The sequence below is a fragment of the Apus apus genome, chromosome 14, assembly GCF_020740795.1.
Source record: "Apus apus isolate bApuApu2 chromosome 14, bApuApu2.pri.cur, whole genome shotgun sequence".
In the NCBI taxonomy this organism is placed as follows: domain Eukaryota; kingdom Metazoa; phylum Chordata; class Aves; order Apodiformes; family Apodidae; genus Apus; species Apus apus.
This window is the reverse complement of record NC_067295.1, coordinates 923,095-944,150: the sequence shown is the minus strand read 5'-3', so window position 1 is coordinate 944,150 and position 21,056 is coordinate 923,095. Positions and strand designations below refer to the sequence as shown.

At 52.4% G+C, this 21,056-nt stretch overlaps 1 protein-coding gene across 2 annotated transcripts in view; it reads left to right on the top strand.

Moving 5' to 3' along the window:
* Nucleotides 1-1,220: 1,220 nt before the first annotated feature.
* The window catches only part of PRKCB (protein kinase C beta), a 100,389-nt gene continuing 80,553 nt past the window's right edge, over nt 1,221-21,056 (top strand). Inside the window, exons 1-2 of one of the 2 annotated variants that reach the window (XM_051632206.1) lie at nt 1,221-1,464; nt 1,646-1,677. In XM_051632206.1, the coding sequence (XP_051488166.1) occupies nt 1,295-1,464; nt 1,646-1,677 (202 nt within the window). In that variant the 5' untranslated portion in view covers nt 1,221-1,294. The remainder of the gene's footprint in view (nt 1,465-1,645; nt 1,678-21,056) is intronic. The other variant, XM_051632207.1, reaches the window with a different exon arrangement.

The window sequence follows — 21,056 nt, the reverse complement described above, 5'->3', positions numbered from 1 at the left end:
GGCAGAGAGCTTGTGGGATGGAGGGCTGGATGGCAGCAGAGTAGGGATGGTCTCAGGCCACAAAAGGAGAATGCTCACATGGCTGCAGAGTCAGAGCTAAATCCCACAAATGAGAATTTATAATATCTTGTTGACCACATAAATATTTTCATTATTATCTTACAATTAGAGTCTAATGTTTTGATTTTCATTGCCTCAGCTCCCAGAGCAGGCACGATGCAGCACTAGGCTGGCATGGGGAGACCTGGATAGTGGAGCAGGACACTGAGGAGGAGGCTGACAGATCTGGCTCTCAGTGTCCCTGAGTGCAGGCAGCAAGAAAAATTACGGCAAATGTGGTTTGCAGACTCCTCCCTGCTAGTCGGTTCCAGCATTTACAGCGAGTTGGGTAAAAGAAGGTCATTATTTGAACTGTGAGTTAAAAAAAAAACATTCTGAGAGGCCGTCTGAGCTGGTAGGCTGGGCACCCTTGTGCTTGGGTGTGAGCCCTGCCCTGTCTCCAGGAGGGTGGCCCTGCCTGGGCTGCTGGTGGCTGTGCTGGAGCCCCAGCCTGGATCCCCTCTAAACTTACAGCTCCTGGTGTGATGCAGAAAACCAGAGCAGAGCAAAATAACTCTGGCCGTGACTTTGGGAAGCCTCAGACTCCTGAGGGAGTTTGGGAAAAACTGTCTTCTTCACTGCCAGGCCTGCAGCGGGCACTTCCTGTGCAGCACAGGCGAAGACAGGATTTCCCTGGGGGTTGGTTTTTTTTTAACCATTATGATTACGATCATTACTGTTAATGATCCTGCTCCCAAGAGCTCCTGCTCATCCTCCCTGCCCTGCGATGGCAGGGGATGGTGTCTGGCCCGGGGGAGGAGGCCTCCCCTGCTGCTGCCCTCCCTGCCGCTTCCCCCGCGGGGCCGGGGCAGCATCCGCGCAGGGATGCAGGTGCTGTATGAAAATGAGCTGCGTGGGCGGGGCCTCTCCAGGCACCGCCCCCTGCGCCCCGTCCCCCCACCGCTATGCAAATTAGCATGCAAAACAAGGGGGCGGGGTTATCCTGCAGGGAGCGGTGGGGAGGGTGGAGCTTGGTATGCAGACGAGGGGGCGGGGAGGGTCTGTATATGCAGATGAGGGGGCGGGGCGGGGCCGGGTGTGTGTCCGTTCCTCCCGCCAGCTGCAGCCAGCGGTGCCGCGCGCCGCCGAGCCCCGGCTATAGCGGACGGACCGGGCCCTGCCCAGCCGGGCCCAGCGAGCCGAACCGGGCCCAGCCGAACCGAGCCGAGCCGGCGGCCGGCAGCCTGCCCGGAGCATGGCCGAGCCGCCGGCGGCACCGGGCCCAGAGGGCGAGGAGGGCCCGGTGCGCTTCGCCCGCAAGGGAGCCCTGCGGCAGAAGAACGTGCACGAGGTGAAGAACCACAAGTTCACGGCTCGCTTCTTCAAGCAGCCCACCTTCTGCAGCCACTGCACCGACTTCATCTGGTGAGGGACCCCCCGGCACCCCCGCTCCCGGCACCCCTACCCCCCGGGACCCCCCAGCACCCAGCCCGGTGGGACCCCTTCCCGGCCCGGTTCCCCTCAGCCCGCAGCTCTCCCCGGGTGCCCATCGCTCCCGCGGCAGGGCGGTTGCGGTGCCGGTCTCACACCGCCTCTCTCTCCGCAGGGGCTTCGGCAAGCAGGGCTTCCAGTGTCAAGGTGAGTGTTGCGCCGCGGGGGGCTCGGGGGGGAAGCGGGCACCGTGCCCATCCCCGGGACCGGCCCCGGAAGCAGCCCTGCGGGGGCAGGCGGGCAGCAGCCCCCCGGGAGCCGCCGTGCCCAACCCGCTGAAGCAGCTTAGTCATTTTTTTTTTTCCTTAATCAGACCAGCAACTGGCCGGTGCTTTTAAGCCGGTCGGGTTTCGGTACCCGAGATAAATCCTCCCCGAAAAAGGCAGAGGGAAGTTTATTGTTTTTAACGTGCCTAACATGGGAACGTGCTGGAGCGGGAACGCTGCGCGCTGCCTGGGTCCGGCGCCGCAGCCGTGCGGGCTGGGGGGACCTGAAGGGCTCGGTTGTGGTGCTGAGGAATAATGAGGCTTTAGAGCAAAATAAATGCTGTAGCTTCTGGGCTCCTACAGCCAGGATTCTTTGTTCGGGTAATGCTGGGGTTCTGGAGGGGCTCTTCAGGGATTTCTGATGTCCCCTCAGGAAATGAGGGTGAATTCTCGGGTTGCTTGGTGCTCTCTCGCTCGCCCAGCTCAGGTCGCACACGCTCGCGGGCAGCCCGGCTCGTCCTGTGGCGCTGCTGTGGGTCGCTCCTGCCCGCCGTTCAGCTCTGGGCTTGCGATTCAAACCGGGTCGGTGCTTGCAGCTGCTGGCAGTGGAATTTTGCTCTTGTGAATATTTGAGGCAAAGTTTTATTTTGGCAGGTGGAATCCCAAGTTGAGGTATTTTGCATGAAAATGAAACCGATGTGTAGCTCTAATGTCTCGAAACCAGCTCGTCTTTCAGTCTCGATTTGTGCCTGAAGCAGAAGGCAGCCCCCGGGGTTACGGTGAGCACAGAATCAGACCCGGAGCTGCGGCGCTGGGTCCGGCCCTGGGGGGGCTGCCGGCAGGAGGGCTTTGTCCTGGCTGCCCTCTGGAGCATCTCTGCAGCCACGCTACCAACGGTGTAAGTCTAGCAATCTAAAGCAATCTAAACCCATCTGAATGGTGTTGCTACTCATCCTCAACATATGCCTTGGGAGTATAACCTTAAAATACAAAAAGCGTCCCCCTGCCGCCTCCCAACCCCCCGCCTGAGGGCCTGGCCTGGTGTCGACAAGCAGAGGAAAGCAGCTGTGGAGAGTAAAAGGTGTCCTAGTGGTGTTACTCAAGGTCACAGCTTCCCCTGGTACCTGAGGTTTCACACATGGGCAGTTAAGTGACATTACTCAGAGGAGTTTTGTGCAGCTTCTGTCCCCTGCTGTCAGGCTCCCCAGCTTTACCCAGCTGTTAATTCTCCACATTTCTTTATGGTGCAGGCAGCACCATGCCAGGCCTGGTTGTGCAAACACGATGCCCCTGGAGTTTGAAGTGTGCTGGAAAAGGCTAGCAGGGATCATCTGCTGGCAGGGCATGGTTTTTCTTCCTCCCTGTATCATTTCTAGTGTGTTGCTCAGCTCCTACCTGTAGCACTCAGTATTGGATAATTTCAGCTCTTTCAAGTCTCTCTTGCAGCTGTTAGGAACTATTGCCCAAACCTATAATTCTCCACTTGCTTCAAGATTTATCCTTAAATGATTTCACCAGTGCTGAATTAGTCTTCAGCGTGAGGTCAGTAAACGGCATCTGCAGGTGTTATCAGACTTGCTAATTCCTAGTGATTGGTCTCTGAATGGGGAGAGCCTTGGTCAACTAATAGATGTTAAGAAGTGTAGACCTGCCCTGTGATTCTTAGAGCAGAAGCCTCTGGGGGGCTGCAGTGACACCACTGGGGTTGCCAGTAGGTCTCTGTGCTTGGTGACAGCTCCAAAGGTCTGTAACATCCCTTAAGAAACCACTTTCCAGGTTATTCTGGTATTACAGACGGAGGACCGCATTGCTGTGTTGTCATAGGGAATCTTGCAGGCTGCAGTATGTGCAGCAGACCAATCTTCACCCAAAATACCTTCCTAAACTCAGTGATATTCTGTGGGTTTTTGCATACATCCCCTTCTGCGAGGTTCCAAGGTCCCTGGTGAAACTGGTCCCGTTAGTGGGGCAGCCCAGGGTGTGATCCCCGTGGCAGCCAGAGCGTCCTGCCCTCTGTGCCCCGCGAGAGAAGGCACATTGGGACTCCCGCAGAAAGGTGCCAGGCTGGAAAGTCAAGCACAAGCTACAAGTTGCTACCACCTGTCACCTGCTTTGAAATCACAGCTCGCCTGGGGTCCCAGGGGGCCGGGGCTGGCACCACACCCTGCACCTGCCCCTGGTGCTGGTCAGGCTGTTGTGCTGGAGCTGTGGCTGTGCTGGGTCCTGCTCCTGTGGCAGGAAGCTGGAGGCTGTGGCTCTGTGCCCCCCACCTTGTGCTGCAGCACCATGGAACTCTGGAAATGAGTCGTGTTTAAATGGAAGCAAAAAACCTCAGGGGTAGCTTCTGTTTAGTGTGTGGGTTTTTTTCTTCCTCAGCCCTACGGGGCTTGTGCAGTAAGCTTTGATTGTAGTATTTTCCTCTCCCTTTACTGAATGCAGCTTTAATTCAACTTTAACAACTTCCCCAACTACTTTATCCTGTTGTTCACTGAGGATGGGTGGAATTGTAGCTAAGGCTCATGCTGGTCTCTTTCTGAGCTGTTTCCCACTGTGCTTGCTTTAAGTAGGTTTTCACCTGTGCCCTGATTTCTTTCTAGGGCATTTGCAATAATTAGATTGTTAATTAGCTCATTACTTGTGACTTTTGGCAGGAAGTTAGCAGAAACTGCTCTTTGTATCTTGAAATACTAATGGATACCACAAATGCCGCTTAATTGCTTGCTAATCTGCTTCTTATCCTCGTATACAATCTCCTTTTTACCCTTGTGTACATCTTCAGACTTCCTGGGCTAACGACTCTCTTCAGAGCCAGAAGCATCCCTGCCCGGCAGCAGGGGGGCTGTGCAGGCAGCCCCGGGGCCGGTTTTTGCAGGTTAAAGAAAACCATCAATACGTTGTGGGTGTTGGGAGACAGGAGTGCTGTGGATATGCCTGGAGCTGCCAGGAAGACGAGCTCTTCCAGGGACAGCTCTGTTTGTGCTGGCTGCGGGGCAGTACAGGGGGGCTTGCTGACCCTGTTATAACGATCTTCTGTAGCTGGAAGGTATGCTGGCTCTCGTGGGAACTCATCAATAACAGAGGGGGGGGCGTGTGTTCTCCCCTTCCCAGCTTTCAAGATCCATCTGTCCGATACCATTGCCAGGGAATTCATGAGGAGGGAGAGCAGCATCTCGTTATCCTCAGGCTGTCTTGGTGAGGAGCCACACGTGGCTAAGTTACAGCTTTGCCATCTCGTTTCGGTTCTCCTGACTTAAGGAGTTTCTTTGAGGATGGTAAAGGAAAGGGAACTGGTTTGAGAGCTGTCGAGAGTGAAATTCTTGGTCTCGTTTTCAGAATGTGCCGCTTCTGGGAACTGGCAGCTTTTCCTTCACCATTTCTGCATGTGTTCCCTCTTTGCCATCCTTGGGATGTCTTTCTCCTGTTGTCCAAGCAGCTCTCAGTCCCTCTGTGGGTCAGGGTACTGGCTGCACGGGAGGTTTGGTGAGGGAACACTTCTCCAAGCTGGGTTTGCTTAACCTGCCCCATCGCAGTGGATGGGCTGGGCTTTCACCTTGGGAACTTGGGAAGAGCTGCTCATGCAGAGGTGAGGAGCTGTGTAACGTGCTTCTCACTGAGAAGCAATAAATAACCTGCATCTGTTACTGCTTTCATGTGTTTAGAGCAAGTAGAGAAGATCTTGGAAAGAAGAACCTTGATGCCTTAAGAGGAAAAGGGAAAGAAAGGAATAATTTAGTACAGGATGCTTAGATTTCACACAGTAACTTTAATGGAGAAAATGTTTACTTCTTCTCCCTGGTTATGACTCAAGCAAAGAGAGTCTTCGGATTTAATCTCTTTCCAAACTTCATACCAAATACAATTCCTTCTTCCAGGTTTTCTTCCCTGCAAATCCAGTGCTCTCGTTCTGTGTTTTCACAATTCAACCTCTGATACCAAAACTAAGCAGCTGGAAAATGTCAACCAGGCCTTACCTTTCAAGCGAGTGTTTCTCTCTCGCTATCTGCCTTCAAAACCCACCCTTCCTTCCCCCACCTCTTTGCTGCCCTCCAGACGGAAGCGAAACCCAGAGCTGCTCTGGTCTTCACTGCAGCTCCTGCTGCTGCGACAGGTTTTTGTTTGTCGCCATTAACTCCATGCAGGCACCCAGTGTGTGCATTTGTTGGGTGTATTAAGCAAGGGAGAAACAAAAGCAAAACAAACTCCAATCATTCAGAGTTGCCTCAAACCCCGTAATTTCGTGTCAACATATTATGCACACTGGAGAAATGTTAGTGTTCAAATAGACTAATTAAAAATGTTACTGCAATTACTTTTGCAGCACAAACGATGCTAATTATATAATGCTGCAGAAATTGGAAACATAATTTTGGAGGGGTTTTTGGGCGCCTTGCAGTGGTAATACAATTCTCCATGCTGGAGATGTGGAGCCTCAGGCAGCAGGAGCCAGGTTCTGCAGCCAATGGGGCAGCCTTGAGGCAGGTAGAAATGGCAAAGGGAAGTGGGGCTGGTCCATGATCCTGCACAGACGGGCTGTGGCTCTGCAGAGCTGCACACAGAAGCAGAGCTGAGAGGGAGGATGGGAAGAAGTGTCCCTGCACATTTTGGTTGAAGGATCAAGTCTCCTGCCAAGACCAGTTTTAAAGCCGGGATCCTGAGCGGCTTCCCCTGGGGCTGCTCTTCCTGCGCTGGAGAGCTGGGGCTCAGAGGAGTGGCTGGGGAAGGAGATCTGTTTTGGAAGGAAATCTGCAGGGGTCTGTGGTGATCGGGTTCAGCAGGGATCACTTGAGATGTTCAGCCCCGTTAGTGTCTCCTTACAGCCCAGAACCCTTCACTTGAGTTTCTCAGTGGAAGTGGTTTCTCTTTTCACTCCCCCTTTGCAGCAGCACGGTAGATTTTTCTTATCTCCTGAGATAGAAGTCATCCTAAAATGATATTAGACTTTGATAACGAGGGGGTCCGTTTCCTTCCTGGGGTGTCTGTCCCTGCCCAGTGTTGGCAATAGGAAGCTGGGGGCGGGGGGGTTGGGTGCCTTGGGGGTGGCAGGGTCTGCCTGGTGTCTGTCAGCTGTGACACCACTGCAGGGTTTAAACCAGCCTGGTATATGAGCCTCTGCCATGATTATTCTCCAGGTATTGAGTCTTCCAGAGGAGTTTAATGCCTGGGCTGTCTCTAAGGAGACTTCTCCGCAAACAGTGCTGGCATTTCTGCATGTCTGCTAGCTCACGTGTGTGTGATCCTACAAGCTCCTGCAGCACACATGCTCTAGGAAGGCTGTGCAGGGTGTCCTTGCACTCCCACTTGTGGGTGGATGCTCACCTGTCTCAGTGCCAGCAGAAGATGGTGGGGCTGCAAAACAGAGCAAGACCTTGAGGGTTTGATATCTGGTGGAGAACAGGAGGTAGAGTTGAATCTTCTCTGAAAGCTCAGCATGAATTCTGTTAACTGGTGGGGTTTTGTCTAGAAACTCAAGCTTGAGGAGGTGCACAAGCCCTTCTGGTGTGCTGCTGCCCTCCCCACCAGCCAGCACAGCTCCTCGTTCTTCTGTGTTGGAAAAGGCAGAAATCTAAAAATGTTTGAGACTGGTCAATGCCATCCAGTCCCCACTCAGATATATCAGCAAATAAGTTGCGTGGTCACAGTGACTAAGAAACTGATTTCCAGCTGTGCCCATACTTTAGTCAGGGCTGAACTGCTTGGAACACATTGTTATGAAGTGTACAGCCAGAAAGGGAATGTTAAAGTGCTGTCCCCTGGTCTGAATCAGACGTATGTGGTAGTGGCAAGGGATGCTGGTAATGGTGGGTGGGATGGGATTTGGCCCCTGAGAAGTGTTTGGGTGGATTTTTCCTGCTGAAGCCAGCTGTGCAGAGGATTAGTGCTGTGCATAAACACAAACAGAGCTCTGGACCTGCCAGAGTCCAGCTGTGGGCTGGTCACCTTTTGGTGCATGTGGTGGTAAGGCTGCAGTGTGGAGGGCAGCAGTGGTGGAGGGTGTTTGCAGTGCTGTTTAATTAACTCCTCTGGCTTCATGAATCATTACTTTGAAAGTCCATAAATTAGAGCCATTTAAAAAAGGTGAGTAACAAGCTTCCTGTAGGAGAAGGGTAACTGTGGGTCTTCTGGCCAGCATATTCCTCTTCATTGTCAAGGGCTACAGCTTGCTGAGAGCAAGCCCTTTGGAAAGGGCAATGGAGCAAACCCAGAAAAGCAGTAGTCCTGGTGCAGGGATCCTGGATGCAGCCTTGGGTTCCCATTGCCATCTTCTTGAGCTGCCTTGTGTGTTGCTGGCACAAACACAATTTGCTGTGCTGGCAAGGGTTTGTTCACGGTCCTGGAGAGCTGGGTAAGGGGAGAAGAGAGTCCATGGTGCTCCACAGACCCTCTGGCCTTGTCAAATGATGCTATAGGAAACCAGTGCTGCAGAGGGCTTGTTCATCCCATGGGCTGGCACTGCCCCGTGCCTCGAGTTTTAGCAGAAATTCTTACTGGAGCCAGAGCCACGGCCCTGCTTGGAGCAGGAGCCCTGCGAGGACTCCCTGGAGTGAGGAACTGTGCTGGGACCTTGTGCCTAAACAGAGATCTGGGGTGAGGGTGTCTGGAAACGAGGGCTGTCCCTGGAGTTTCCCTTCCTCCAGGGAAGGACAGCTCTGAGCTGCTGCCTCCTTGCTCTGAGCTGGTGCCACGATGCAGCCAGAGCTGGGTCAGTGTCGGTGACCGCTGTGCCTTGGCCAGGAGAGGTGGTGGTGCTGGCAGAGATGTAAAGTGGATGCAGTAAACGCTGTAGTCCTCCAGACAGGGACTCGATGGATGAAGGTGAAAACCTCTCCAGAGCTTTTTTAGGGTGTGTTTCCCAAGCACAAGGGCTATTGATCCAGTGCAGAAAGAGCTCTCACTGGGACAGATGTGGCCTCAGCTGGCCCTGTCCTGCCAGCCTGGAGCAGCCATCACCAAGAAGTCAGTTTTTCCACAAAAGCCACAGGAGGGGTGGAGGAGATGAGAAGAAAGCTCCAGTTGTGTGGTGCTCAGGAGCAGCTGAATGCTTCCTGTTAAGCAGAAGCAATTCCCAGCAGTCGCAGTGCTGGCTGGAGCTCCTGCTGGGAAGGCAGCGTTCCCGGCTGCCACGAGCAGAAATAGGTGTGTGTAGCTGGTGAGAAGGGGGGTGAGCAGAAACCTTGGGGGTGCAGGGTGCTGTGCAGCACTGGGGGAATACATGGTGCTGTGCGGTGCTGGTGGGGCTGTGCCTCCAGGAGAAGGGCATGGCCATGGCTGTTCTCTGTTAGCACCACTGTGCTCTCTGTCCTGATCATCTCAAAATAGGCTGCAAGTGATTTATCAGTCCTGTTCTTAGACCAGACTCCACTGGAAAAAATTAGAAAAAATAAAAATACTCTCCTTGTGAGCAGGCCACCTGAGTTCTGTATAATTAAAACAGTAACTTGCAAGCAGCAGTCCTTTTTTTTTTTTTTTTTCCCAAGTTCAGGATTATTTAACTGTTCGTTGATATGGGAAGAAGCCTGACAAGTCCTCAAGGGTCCCACTTCATGCAGTAAGTCAGCCCTTGCCTCTGACAGCTGATCCTGGTTCCCTGTGAAGGGAAAGGCACCTCAGGAGCTGTGACAGCTCCACTCTGGCAGTGGCCCTGGCAAGCAGAGCTGCTGCTGTGGTTCAGCCCAGCTGTGCTGGCCACACACTGGTCCCCAGTGCAGAGGTGGCCTTAGGACAGTTCCCTGCAGCTGTGCCCTCTGCCCTTGAACACCCGTGTGAACTGGAACAGGACTCGTTCTCCTCTTCCTGTGAAGAAGTTACTGGAAGCCAATTCCTTTCTCTGGCTTATTGAGCACCTCTTGTTCTGAAAGCTGCCCAAAGCTGGGCAGACCTGGGCCGTGGCCACTGTTGCTCTGTGCTTGGGTGCAGGTCAGAGCTGTTCAGATGAAGATGTGGATCCTCCCCTCTCTGTTTCCCCAGCACACCTGAGCTGTCTGAGCAGTGTCTGCCCAGGGGATGCTCCCGGCTGCAGCCAGGAGCTGGCTGTTGGCTGGCCAGCACTCCTAGTTGACCTGAGGTATGACTGCAGCTCCACTCAAGATGTTTGCTTTTGAGGGATCTGGGCTGACTTCTCAGCTGTCTTGAGCTGTCCTACTCTTCCCATCAGGTGAGAAAAACAAACAGTTGTAGCATGTGACTTGAATCAGCAAGTGCTGGGGGTGAACACCTGTAGCCTCATGAGCCTCTTGTTTTCAGAATTTCACTGCTGGAGCACAGGAGCACAAATCCTGCTGCCCCAGCTGATGTGCATTGGTTGCTGAGGATCTAATGCAGTTGAGTTACATCTTGGTTTGAATAATTTGCTTCCATATTAGGTCTTGCTTTTGTGCCAGATTTATTCATCTTGTTTAAATATGACAAGCAGAATATACTCACTGCTAATCCTAGCTGGACAGGCAGTGCCTGCCAAAAGACATGGTATTAATAGGCTCCCATGCATACAAGTTGCTGGACATGCTAACAGGAACCTCACTGCAGTGCAACTCCCCTTAATTGGCTCTTTTGCATCCACTTAAATCTGTGTTTTGCCAGAGAATCAGTCTACAGTGAGCTTTCCTCCTCTTGAGGAGGAGTGCTGACTGCTCAGAGCGTCTTCTGAGCAAGAGAATCTTTCCAGCTCCAAGAGGGAGAAAACAGGTGAATGGTTTTTGGGGTGGTTGGGCAATTGGGGGAATTATTAGTGGCTCTGCAGGGAAGTCTTGGGAGCAGCTGGGCTCAGGCAGGGAGTGCATGTGCTTTGGGGGCCGTGGTGACAGTGGCTGGTCAGGGTGGCTCTGCCTCCGCTCTCGGCTGGGGGTCACGTTCAGAAACCTCAGTCTCCCATCGTTCTGGTCTGATCTTCCTACATTTGGTATTGAGTCAGCAGCAGGGATGCTAAAAAAAATTCTAATGCCTAAATCTCAACCTTCAGTTGCTCCTCCTCTTCCTCATGCTGTGACGCTGGTGCATTTGAGCTGATCATGCTGGTGGATCCTCCCCATCTTCTGTTGCCATGTGAAATGATGCAACAGTAATAGCTTCACCTTTGGAGGGAACAGCTAAATACTTTTATTCTGATGGGCTGAACAGCAAGCACATTTAATAGTTGACACTCAGCACATGAACAAATGCATTTTCATGTTTTCCCATTATAGCAGAAGAATGAGAGAGTGAGGTTGGTGAAGAGGAGGGAAAGTTGCCTTGGCTCTCCTGAATGGCTTTAATGCAACTGTGCTCTGACATAGCTATGAAGTCAGGAGTCAGGACAAAGATTGTTTTATAATATCAGTAAGAAGCTGGAGTGAGGGGGAGGAGGGCCATGAATATAATTTGCATCACGGAGTGGATTAGCTCCTGACGCAGTGCAAACTCATTATTTACTGTGTCTCCAGATCTGGTGCCTTTATCAGTGCAATGGTTTGGGGAGAGGCTGACTCAGAGATCCCTGCATCGCCACGTTTTACTTGGCAGGGACTGGTAACACTTGCCTTGTAAGCAAAATGATGGGACTTGTCAAGATCGTTAATATTGTGCCTACCCCGAGAGGCTGAGTAATTGATGTTTAGGGTTTTTTTTCTTTCTTTGCATTCATTACACTAAACACTTGTGCTTCAGGAAAAAATACTTGGAAATACTCCCTAACCTGCCATTCACCTGGAGTAGCCAAAAGGTGAAAGATTGCCAAAGCAATGAAAACAGTGTGACTGTGTCCCCGTGCTCAGGGACAGATGCCCCTTCCTCCCAGCAGCAGAAGGTGCAGCTGGGGCAGCAACGTGGTCCCTGTCTCTCCCTGCAGCCACCATCCCTGGGGATCAGTCAATGCCTTGTCACCTTTCCTGTGCTGATGGCAGATTTATGCACAGCTTGAAATAATCCCCCAAATGGTTATTTATAGACTCTCCAGAGCTTGACACCATTTTTTTTTTTCTGTGGAGCAACCTTTGCCATGTGTCATGATGGAGATGAGTTTTGTCACAGGGTTTGGTTTTTGTTGCGTTAAGGGCTGCTTTGGGAAAACAGCCTTTAAGAGAGAGACTAAAATTCTCCGTGTTTGCTTGGTTTCTGAAGAGGTTGCTGGAATAACTCTTTTGGGGGGGACTGATCAGAGCAAAGTGTCCTTTCACACCATTGCTGTAATTGTCAGCGGGTGGAGTTTCTGGAGGTGTTGGAGGGGGCAAGAGGGAACATCCTTGCATGTGAGGGGTGAGAAGGCTGAGCAGGACCCCCTATTGCCTGTCCTACCTCCAGCCAACCCCCAGAGATTCTGCTGCTTTCAGCTTGCTGCCCAGGAGTGGCTGTAAAGCTGAACTAATCCACATTTGTGCGATCATGTGTCTAAGGACTGTCTCCAATAGCTCAGTCCATTAACTTCCAAATTTGTCTTATGCATTTCCCTTTGATGGAGAGGTGCCTCAGGGCCAGAGTCTTCTGGAAATGAGGATTGTAGGTCTGTAACAGCAGCGAGTTATTCTCCTGGGTAAAACAAAGTGACCTTCATGGCAGCAGAGAAGCTGATTTTGAAGTTTGCTTCTGAGGGTTTTCCCTGCCTTGGATATCTGTATCTAGGTGCTCGTGGCCTGGCAGCTCATCCTGCCAGCTGTGTTTTTTGAACACTGGCACATCTCTGTCCCAGAAGCCTTCTACCATCGTGTCATCTCCTTGATGCCATCTCCTCCCAGTTGGAGAAGCTGGCTGGTGGAGAACTTGTCCTGAGACAGTGAAGCTCTTGCTTTGCCCTCGAGTCTCCTGGGCCTTCTCTTTGTCCTCCAGGTCTCTCCAGGCGCCTGGAGCTGCTCCATTCCAGCATGTGCAGGGTGGCTGAAGGATGCCAGTCAGCTTGGAGGGGGTGTCTGGAGTAGTGGTGCTGGTTGGAGAGATGTCTTTGAACCCCTGATCCTGCACCAGGCAGGTGGGAACAGCAGGGAGAGGAGCCGGGTCTCGGTCCGGGTCCCCTCCGACCTCAGCACCGTCAGTGGGAAGGGCACAGAAGATGTGCAGCCTCAGCACTGGTGAGAGCAGAGCTGCTGACCTCGAGTCTCCTAGGGCTCCTGAGGTGGAAAAAGTCTCACTTACTGGGTCATTTAGAGACTCTGAATCTGGGGGTTTGGCAGGAGGAAAGGCTTTAATTAGCAGCTGCTCAGTAGGGCTGCTATTAGATCTTCAGAGCTGGATGCTGCTGGACTGGAAAAAAAGTAACAATAGCTCATTTGCTTAGGAAACCATGATGGTGATTTGCATTTTGGTTGAGCACTAAACCCTCGTAGAGGATATTTCTAAAATAACTTCAAGCTATAGTTCAAATTCCATCCTTTTCTGAAAATGTATGAATATGTGTCTCGGTGCCAAGCAGTTTGGAGTTTGAATTCCTTTGTTCGCTGTTCTCTGCTCCAAGGGAAGCAAATGCTTGTCTGGGTTGTGGACAAGTACTGTCATCAAATACTGTGTGACAAATGACTGGCTCCTCTCAACCTTGGAGCAGAATTAAATTCTCCCTTATTATATACCTAAAAGGATTTTTTTCCCCTCTAACAGCAGTTTCTCTATTGACCTGAATACTCAGGAGATGTTTCCAGGGTAGGAAGCTCTGCAGCACATTCTCTGAATCTCAGCTCTGCTGCTCGCTGAAAATAAGGTGCTTTGAAATATCTTCTGGAAACTTTTTTGTTTCTGCCTGTGTTGTTGGCTTGCAAAGGTGATGCTGAGCATTGCCACGACAAAAGGAGAGCAAACCTCTGTAGATGTGGCCTGGCTGTTGCTCCAGAGACTCTGCATCTGTATTGCCCAAGAGATGATGACAACACTTCAGATGACAAAGTTCCTTTCCACCTCACCTGGCTCGAGTTTGGCCCAAGAGGCTTATCTTTTATGTGGATTTTAGCCTAATACACTGCCTGCCCCTCCTTGTCATTGGGAGGGATGGAGGGGACAGGTCTTGTGTGGGTGGGACATGGAGCCCTTCCTGCCTGGATGGGAACAGAAGCTGAGGCACAGCATCACTGTGTGGTGCCAACCCCAGTGCTGCTGATGGTCCGTGGCAGGGTGGAGATACCTCCCAAACCCACCTGCCCCTCCTGCACTTGGTAAATTCAGAAGAAACTTAATTTCTCTGGTGTTACTGTTAACTGAGTCCAGGAGGAAAATAAATGGCTGCTGGGAAGGGCAGACTGACTCACTTTCTCATTCTCCTCTAAATTTCCATTTAAGTTTCAGTTTAAGCTCAGGTACGAGGGGAGTGAAAGCCAGTAATTTGTGACAAAAACTTCTATTTTAGATCACGGTAGAAGAACTCCCTTTCTAATTGCAGAAATTATAAGGCTGGGTTTCTTGTAAAGGAATACTGAATACAGCTGTTACCTGCAAACTGCCTTTCAGAGGCTCCACTCCAGAGCCCCCAAAGCAGCCTTTGCACCATTCAGTGGGTGCTTTGGTGGCGTGGTGACTGCTGCAGGGGTAACCCCCTGGCAAGGAGCTCCCAGCCCTCCCACAGCCTCAGCAACCCCTTCCTCACATTCGCTCTTGGCCTTGCTGTCCCTGCCTTCCTTTGACAGCCTCTGGCTCTGCTCCTGGAAGGGGCAGAGGAGAGCTGCTCCTCACCCCTGCAATGCCAGCCAGGATTTTGTAGGTGTCCTCCATCATCTGCCCACTTCCAGATGAGGGGGCTGCAACCGCTCTCTCATTCCCCGTGTGCAAGCACTTCACAATTTTGATCATTTTGCTGTTCCTGACTTTTCTAGCCTGTGGTGATTTGAAGGCAGCCAGGCTTTTCTTGCTGTCCCCCTGCCCTGGGCAGCCCCAGGACTGGGCTAGCTGGCAGCACTGGGGGCCCCTCCCTGGCTGTGGGGCACAGCAGCTTATCTTACTCCTGAATCGGGTGCCTGGGTGCTTCAGGCTCTGCTTCAAGTTCCTCCCTTGTTGCTGCTGGCTTGGCTGTAGTTTTTCTTCCACCATGTCAGAGTGAAACGAGTACTTCTTTAAAAAGCAAGAGGAAAATCATGTGAGGAAGCAGTGGTATGTCAGCACTTGAGAGGGTTCAGAATAACGTGGCCCATGCGGTGGCTTCTGAAGGGGGAAGCAAGGGCTGCCCAGCTGTGCTGCCCTCACCCCGTGCTGGGATGCTTGGGAAAACACCGTGGGCCCAGTTGGATGGTGGGGCTGACTGGTTAGTGTGGGGAGCAGTGCAGGGGGGATGGTGTCCCCACACACACTGGCTGGTGTAGGTGACTGCAGGAGCAGAACCCAGTTCCCCCCCGGCATCATGTTTTCTTCCTGCAGCCACTTGCATTTGACAAGCAGGACAAGAAGGGTCCAGAGCTGTTGCAGCACCAGCTGGGAAAGGCTTCGTTGTTCAAGGGACGGGGAGGTGGGAAGAGCCATCCACTCCAAGTCAGTCTGTGCCCTAAATTAGAGCTGCAAGATGCTGCAGTGGGTCCATATGGAGACTCTGAAAATAACAGCTGTCAGTTCACTGCTGACTTGTACAGGGTGCTAAAGCTTTTGACTTTAAGGATGACAGCAAACAAAAATGCTGGTGGGTTCTGCCAGACCTGAGGTGTGTGTGTCTTGGCCCTGTGGGGCATGTGCTTTGAGCTGGTCACTCTCAGGACTGTGATCTCCTTGCTGGTAGCAGATCCCAGTATTTTTTAGGCGCTTTTATTACTTGTCCACTTATGACAAGGCCAAAACTGAACTTTCAGAAGAGTTAGGGTCAAACAGGGGTTTTGGTGCTTTTATTCATAAAATTTCTAGGGCAGGGACCTGACAGGTGGAAGCTCTCATGAGTGGTGCTGGAAGCACTTGGGCAGTTGCTGTGTAACTGCCTCTTCTTTTTTGGTAATAAAGATGTCTGTAAAGGGATCCCTGCTGCTTGCATTTGAATTCTTGTTTATTTGGCAATCGTGTTTGATGTGCTTTTCTTCTAACAAGCAAGGGCTGATGGTTGCCTAATGAAGAACTTGTGTCTCGTCCTTCCACCACTGTGGAGACCATTGGGCTCCTAATTGCTCTGCAGTGGCCTTCTGGAGGTGGCTGTCTGTCTGGGCAGCTGTTCTCCTCTGATAGGGTTATTGCACATTCAGCTCTTGTCCTGTTCAGCTTTTATTTGCTGTCCAGGCCCTGCTGTATGTGGGCTGCCAAGCCATTGCACCTAAACGAGCAGCTTCACTGGGAAGGCTGGTGGCTTGGTGTGGCTACTGGCCTTGGTGGGAGCAGAGCCCCAGGTTGGATGCTGCTGATCTGGGGAGCAGTGCTCATGCCCAACAGCAGACTGCAGCAACCTGTGCTGAAACAGCTGAGGAAAGTGATAGCCTGTCCTAAAAAACCCCCCCACTATTCCGTTGTTATTGAAGCTGCTAAGGTTTGTGTGGGGCGTGCAGCTTGCAGCCCTCCCTGCAGCAGGTGCTGGGGGTTGAGCTCGGGGTGGGAGCAAGCAGGGCAGCCTGTGGAGGGGCTGGTGCTCTGCAAGGACAGCTGGATCTGAAGCTGGAGTCCACTAAAACCCACGTGCTTGCTTTGCAGTCAATGACAGAGAAAGTTGGCCAGAGCCTCTGGGCTCTGCGTGGCTGAACTGGGGCTCCTCAACCAGTGCGGGGTGCCAGGGTGCTGTTCTCATCATGTCTCCCCTCCTGAGGAGTGCAGCTTGACTGTGCTGTCAGTAAAATCCCACAGTTCCTTAGAGCTGTTTTCAGAAGGGGAAGAAAGGACATGATGATGTCCCTGTTTGGAGGAGCAGCTCAGGATGCTGCCTGTCCCCCATGCTGCCGTAGCACTGCCCGTCCTTTGGCAACTGCCAGTCCCAGTGCTGCTGAGCTGGACAGGAGGTGGCACATTCTGGCAGGACAGTTTTATTGACATGGATCACTTCCTTGGGTGCACCTTAGAGCTCCCTGGTCCAGGCAGAGGTTTCATAAGTAGGGCTGAAGTAACACGGAAACCATAATTTCCTGTAAATGACTTTCTCTCACCAGCAGAGGAAGGGAAATTATTAGCAGTGAAAAATGGGATCTGAGTGTTGTGGAGTAGCCATGGAGGAGCTGCTAAAGAGTCTCTGCAGAACTGGGGCATTCCTAATCTGATCTGTCTGGACAAGGGGTCACCCCTGTCCCCCCCCAGCCCTCATGAGCAGCATTCAAGTCCTTTGGTTGTGTCCTGGGGCTGCTGACACCAGGAAAAGCAGCATCACTGTGCTTGTCTCCCCGGGTGCCAGCAGGAGAGCAACACCAGAGCTTTGACCACAGGATGCACCAGCAAAATGCTCACTTATCACACCCAAAAGTGGAGAGTACTGGTGACAGGGACCATGCTCCCTCTGCCCTGGTGGTACTGGTGTGCCAAGAGCTGAGCAGAACCCTGTGGTGAACCATGGCCTGGTGCTCCGGGGCATCCTCTGGTGTGCAGCTTGTTCTTGTGCAGTGGGGACCTGGAGACTTGTCCTCAGCTGCTCCCCACAGGGGTACACTCAGAATCAGATGGAGAACATGAGTTTTCACTTTCAGTCTTCACCCTGTAGGTTTAAGAGCAGTATTTGAAAACAAAATAAACAAAAACCAAAGCCAACAAACCTAAAGACTTAAACGAAGAATCAAACCAGTCGTTTCAAGTGTTTGGATGTTAAGTTTGTGAAATGGTCGTTTTTTGGTAGTTTGTTTGCACTTATGTGGCTGATTCAGCTGTGTTGGGTGGCAAGCTGGGGCATGGGGTAACATCCAGCCTCTCTGGTGTTGTCTTACCCAGCAGCCCCACAGTGTGCCAGCACGAGCAGTGAGCCCGTGCTGCGCTGCAGGGTGGCTGTGTGCCTCGGTGCTGGGGTCTGACAGTGAGTCATGGGAAGCACCAACAGACAAAAGTTGAAGTCTTCAATCTCGTCATTTCTTACCCAACCTTCTGATGGGCAACTGGAGCTCAACACTAGTTGTGTGTTGGTGCCTGGGTGCTGCCACCTCCTTCCCCATCTCCTGAGGCGTGGGTGCCTCTAGCTGTGGATCCCCAGCTGGCTGCAGCCTCATTTATTTGCAACCTTTCCTACAGCTTCTGTTGTTACCACAATCAATATCTGTCTCCCTCTGCTTCTGCCTTGACACGTAGTGATTTTTTCTTTCTGTGAAGGTTTCTGAGTGATCTAAATTGAGGAAGGGGTGGATCACTTACAGACACAGCACTGCTTCAGATGTGAGAGCTACTATTTTGAGGGAGTATTTTAAGGTTTGACTCAACTTTAGCAGCTTCTCTGCAGGGAAAGCTGGGTTGATAGTCAGAAGTGGTAGCAGGTCAGGTGGTCTATTTTTAGAAGGGCTGTTTAATTGTCTGATGTTATTCTTGCAGCACTCATAGCTGGATGGTTAGTTATTTTCTGTTGAAGTTTGTTACCAAGACTCAGGTCTTATTGCATGCTTGTCTTTATTAAATAATAGATCATTATACAGTCTTGGATCTTTGCTTTATCTTGGCTGGGAGGGAGACAAGTGGTGGGGCAGAGCACTGGGCACCTCTGTTTCATTGCCAAGTTCCATGTGTGCCTGGCTGGTTTCAGCTCCTACTGCTGCTGTCCCAGGCTTCACTGCCCTCCTTGCCTGCTGCATCTTCATTGTGCTCAGTGGATCCGGTTTCATGCTCTCATACTCCATCTCAATTGCATAAAGGAAATGTTCTCTGCAGCAGGGAGGTCCTTAACTAAATGCTTTTTATTTCTGTAAGCTGGTGATTAAAATGCTTTTGCTCTGCCTTGCTCCCCTGCTCTGTAACGGGTGTATTTGGTGTGTAAGGAGGCACCCGACCAGCCCAGCAGCCTGCGTGGACGTCAGTGGGTGTATGGAAGGTGCCTTCTCCACCCTCATGTAATGTTCATGGTGGGGGTGGTCTCCAGGGGGTATGTGTCTGCGGGGGGAGGACTGAGGCAGCCCTGCTCCTGCCAGCAGCTGTGTACATGGGATGCCCCCCCCACACTTAAAAGAATTCCCTCTTCCTAGCCCCTGAGACCTGTCCCTGTGAGTATTGCTCTGCAGCTGGATGACCCAGCACCTATTTGTGTGGCATTCCCATAGCACCTGCAATGCCCTTTGGTCATCCCAGGTGGCTGGGAGATGGAGCAGAGCTGGCTTAGACATTGCTTCTGGTGCTGGGAAATGCTGTGGCCTCAGATCCCTGCTCTGCTGTCATCTGCCTGTGTGACCCTGGGGTCTCTTGGTCTCAGTGAGCCATTATACTCCTTCCTCTAGGAAGGAGAGTGGGAGAATAAATACATTGAAGGCAGAAAGGTCTGAGGTGACCTGCTCCTCCTGGCTCATCTGCACAGGCTGGGGATGGGTTACACCTCATTTCTGTTCCTGGTTTGACTTGCTGTGTCCAAGTCACTGTTTGTTCAGTCTTGTCCAAATACTGCTTTCTGCCCTCCACCCCTTGGTGGGCTGGTGATGGCTTCAGGTGTTCCTTCAACTGGAGCAGGACTTCTGCAGTCTCCAAAGCTAAAGTAAAGCTCTCAAAACTAATCTGATCTCAGTTGAGGAATGTGGTCCCTGGGTAACAAAGCCCTGACTCTTGCTTTGCTGTGCGACTCGCTCCTTGCACAATCTGCTGCAGAAGACAGGAGCCAATATACCAAGGTTGTGTGCTGCATCCCACTGATGCAGTTGGCTTTGTTTAGGGGTCTTGAGTGTGGTGGAACACGCTGGCTTGAGTGAATAGTTTTAATTAGTTACATTCTGAGGCTGTGGTTTACTGTGCTGACTCACTTCCAGCTCTCTGATAACTTCAACGCATGACTTCATATCAAGGCAGAAGAACATAAACTAAAACCAGGGAAGATGGCAGTGCCCATGTTGTTCCTGTAGGCTTGGGTTTTGGGGCAGAGGGTAGGCAGGACCGTGCTGGAGGTGAAGGAGACCCATCAACAGCAGCCATCTGCTCCTCAGGCTGGCAAAGCAGTGGGGAAAAGGCCTCCTCCAGTCTACATCCAGTCCAGAAGTGCAGTGCTCAGCTTGCTCTGGGTTTCCCCTGGTCCCAGTGGGGGCTCTGGGAGCTGAGCTGCCTCTCAGCCTGGGTGCTGCCAGTCCTGGGGCTGCAGTCCTGCTGGTGCCCGTGGGAGAGCAGGAAGTCACTGCAGCAGAGCAGTGCCAGGCCCTGCACCCTTAGAAGTCCCCATCTGTGCCCTGAAGCATTATCTGTGGTATCGCTTCCCCAAAGCTATTTCTGAAGCCTGGAGGTTCTCACTAACCAGCTTGAACTTGTCTTGCTTCATTGCTTGGCAGAACTCGAGCACTAATGCCATGGGGTGACAGTGTGTCCTGTGCAGGGTCCTGCTCATCCTTGCTCCCAGGAGCAGTTTTTGGGAGCAGGGGTAGTGGCTGTGCTGGTGGTGGCAGGTGAGGTGACAGATGGCTGCAGTCAGTGAGCACAGTGGAGCCTGGACACCTCGTGCCCAGCTGCTCCCTGCTCTTGCTCCTGGAAGTCCTCTGTGTGATCACCCTCTGTTGACTGGCTGAGGTTCAAAGCCCCTAGATATTCCCCTGGAAGCTGTCAGGATCTTTCCCTTTGCAGAGGACCTCTGTGCCATGCTCAGCATCTCCTTGCTGCCATGTGTAGTTTCTGACTTGCAGCTGTCTCCTCTTCCTTCTGTGCTGGAGCACTGATCTCCTGGATCCTCCCCGTCGGTTCCGTGGGATTCACCACCTTTGCTTCCTGAACTGAAGCATCAGGGCCAAATTAGACCAAGCCTGTTGTGGTGAAGCTTCCTGTGAGAGCGGGTCAGGAATTTGTAAGCCAGGACTGTAAGGCTCCCTAAGGGCCTGGTGGTGGCTGGTGCCCCAGGAGCAGCCTCAGGAGCTCACACCTCCCCCTGCCCACACTCCTCTGCCACCTCCTCCTGCTGCTCCATGGCCTTCCCTCGTTGCTCTACACTTGCTCAGTTTAAAAACGATGTTGATGGTGATGCTGACCACCAGCTGGCAGCCAGGGCTGGAGAGATGCTTTGCTGCTTTTCTGTTGGCATCTCCAGCCATGGAGGAGACCAGGCAGCAGCTCCATCCCCAGCCCTTCTGCAGCCTCATGAGGTCTTTGGCTGGTGTTTCTCGTGGTGCTCAAAGGGGCCAGTCCCCCCAGACTGGGGTTGGTGTGGGGGGTCAGGGCTCGCTGCTGGGGCCACGGGGGGCCCTGCTGCAGTGGGGGCTCCTCTCTGGCACTGCAGCAGGAGTGGGAAGGCTGGAAGGGGGAGAAGCTCGTTGCTGTTCCCCCTAATTGCTCTCCCACTTCTGTACTCGAGCGAGCAAAGAGCTGTGTTGAGCTGTGTCCCTGGGGACACTGCCTGGT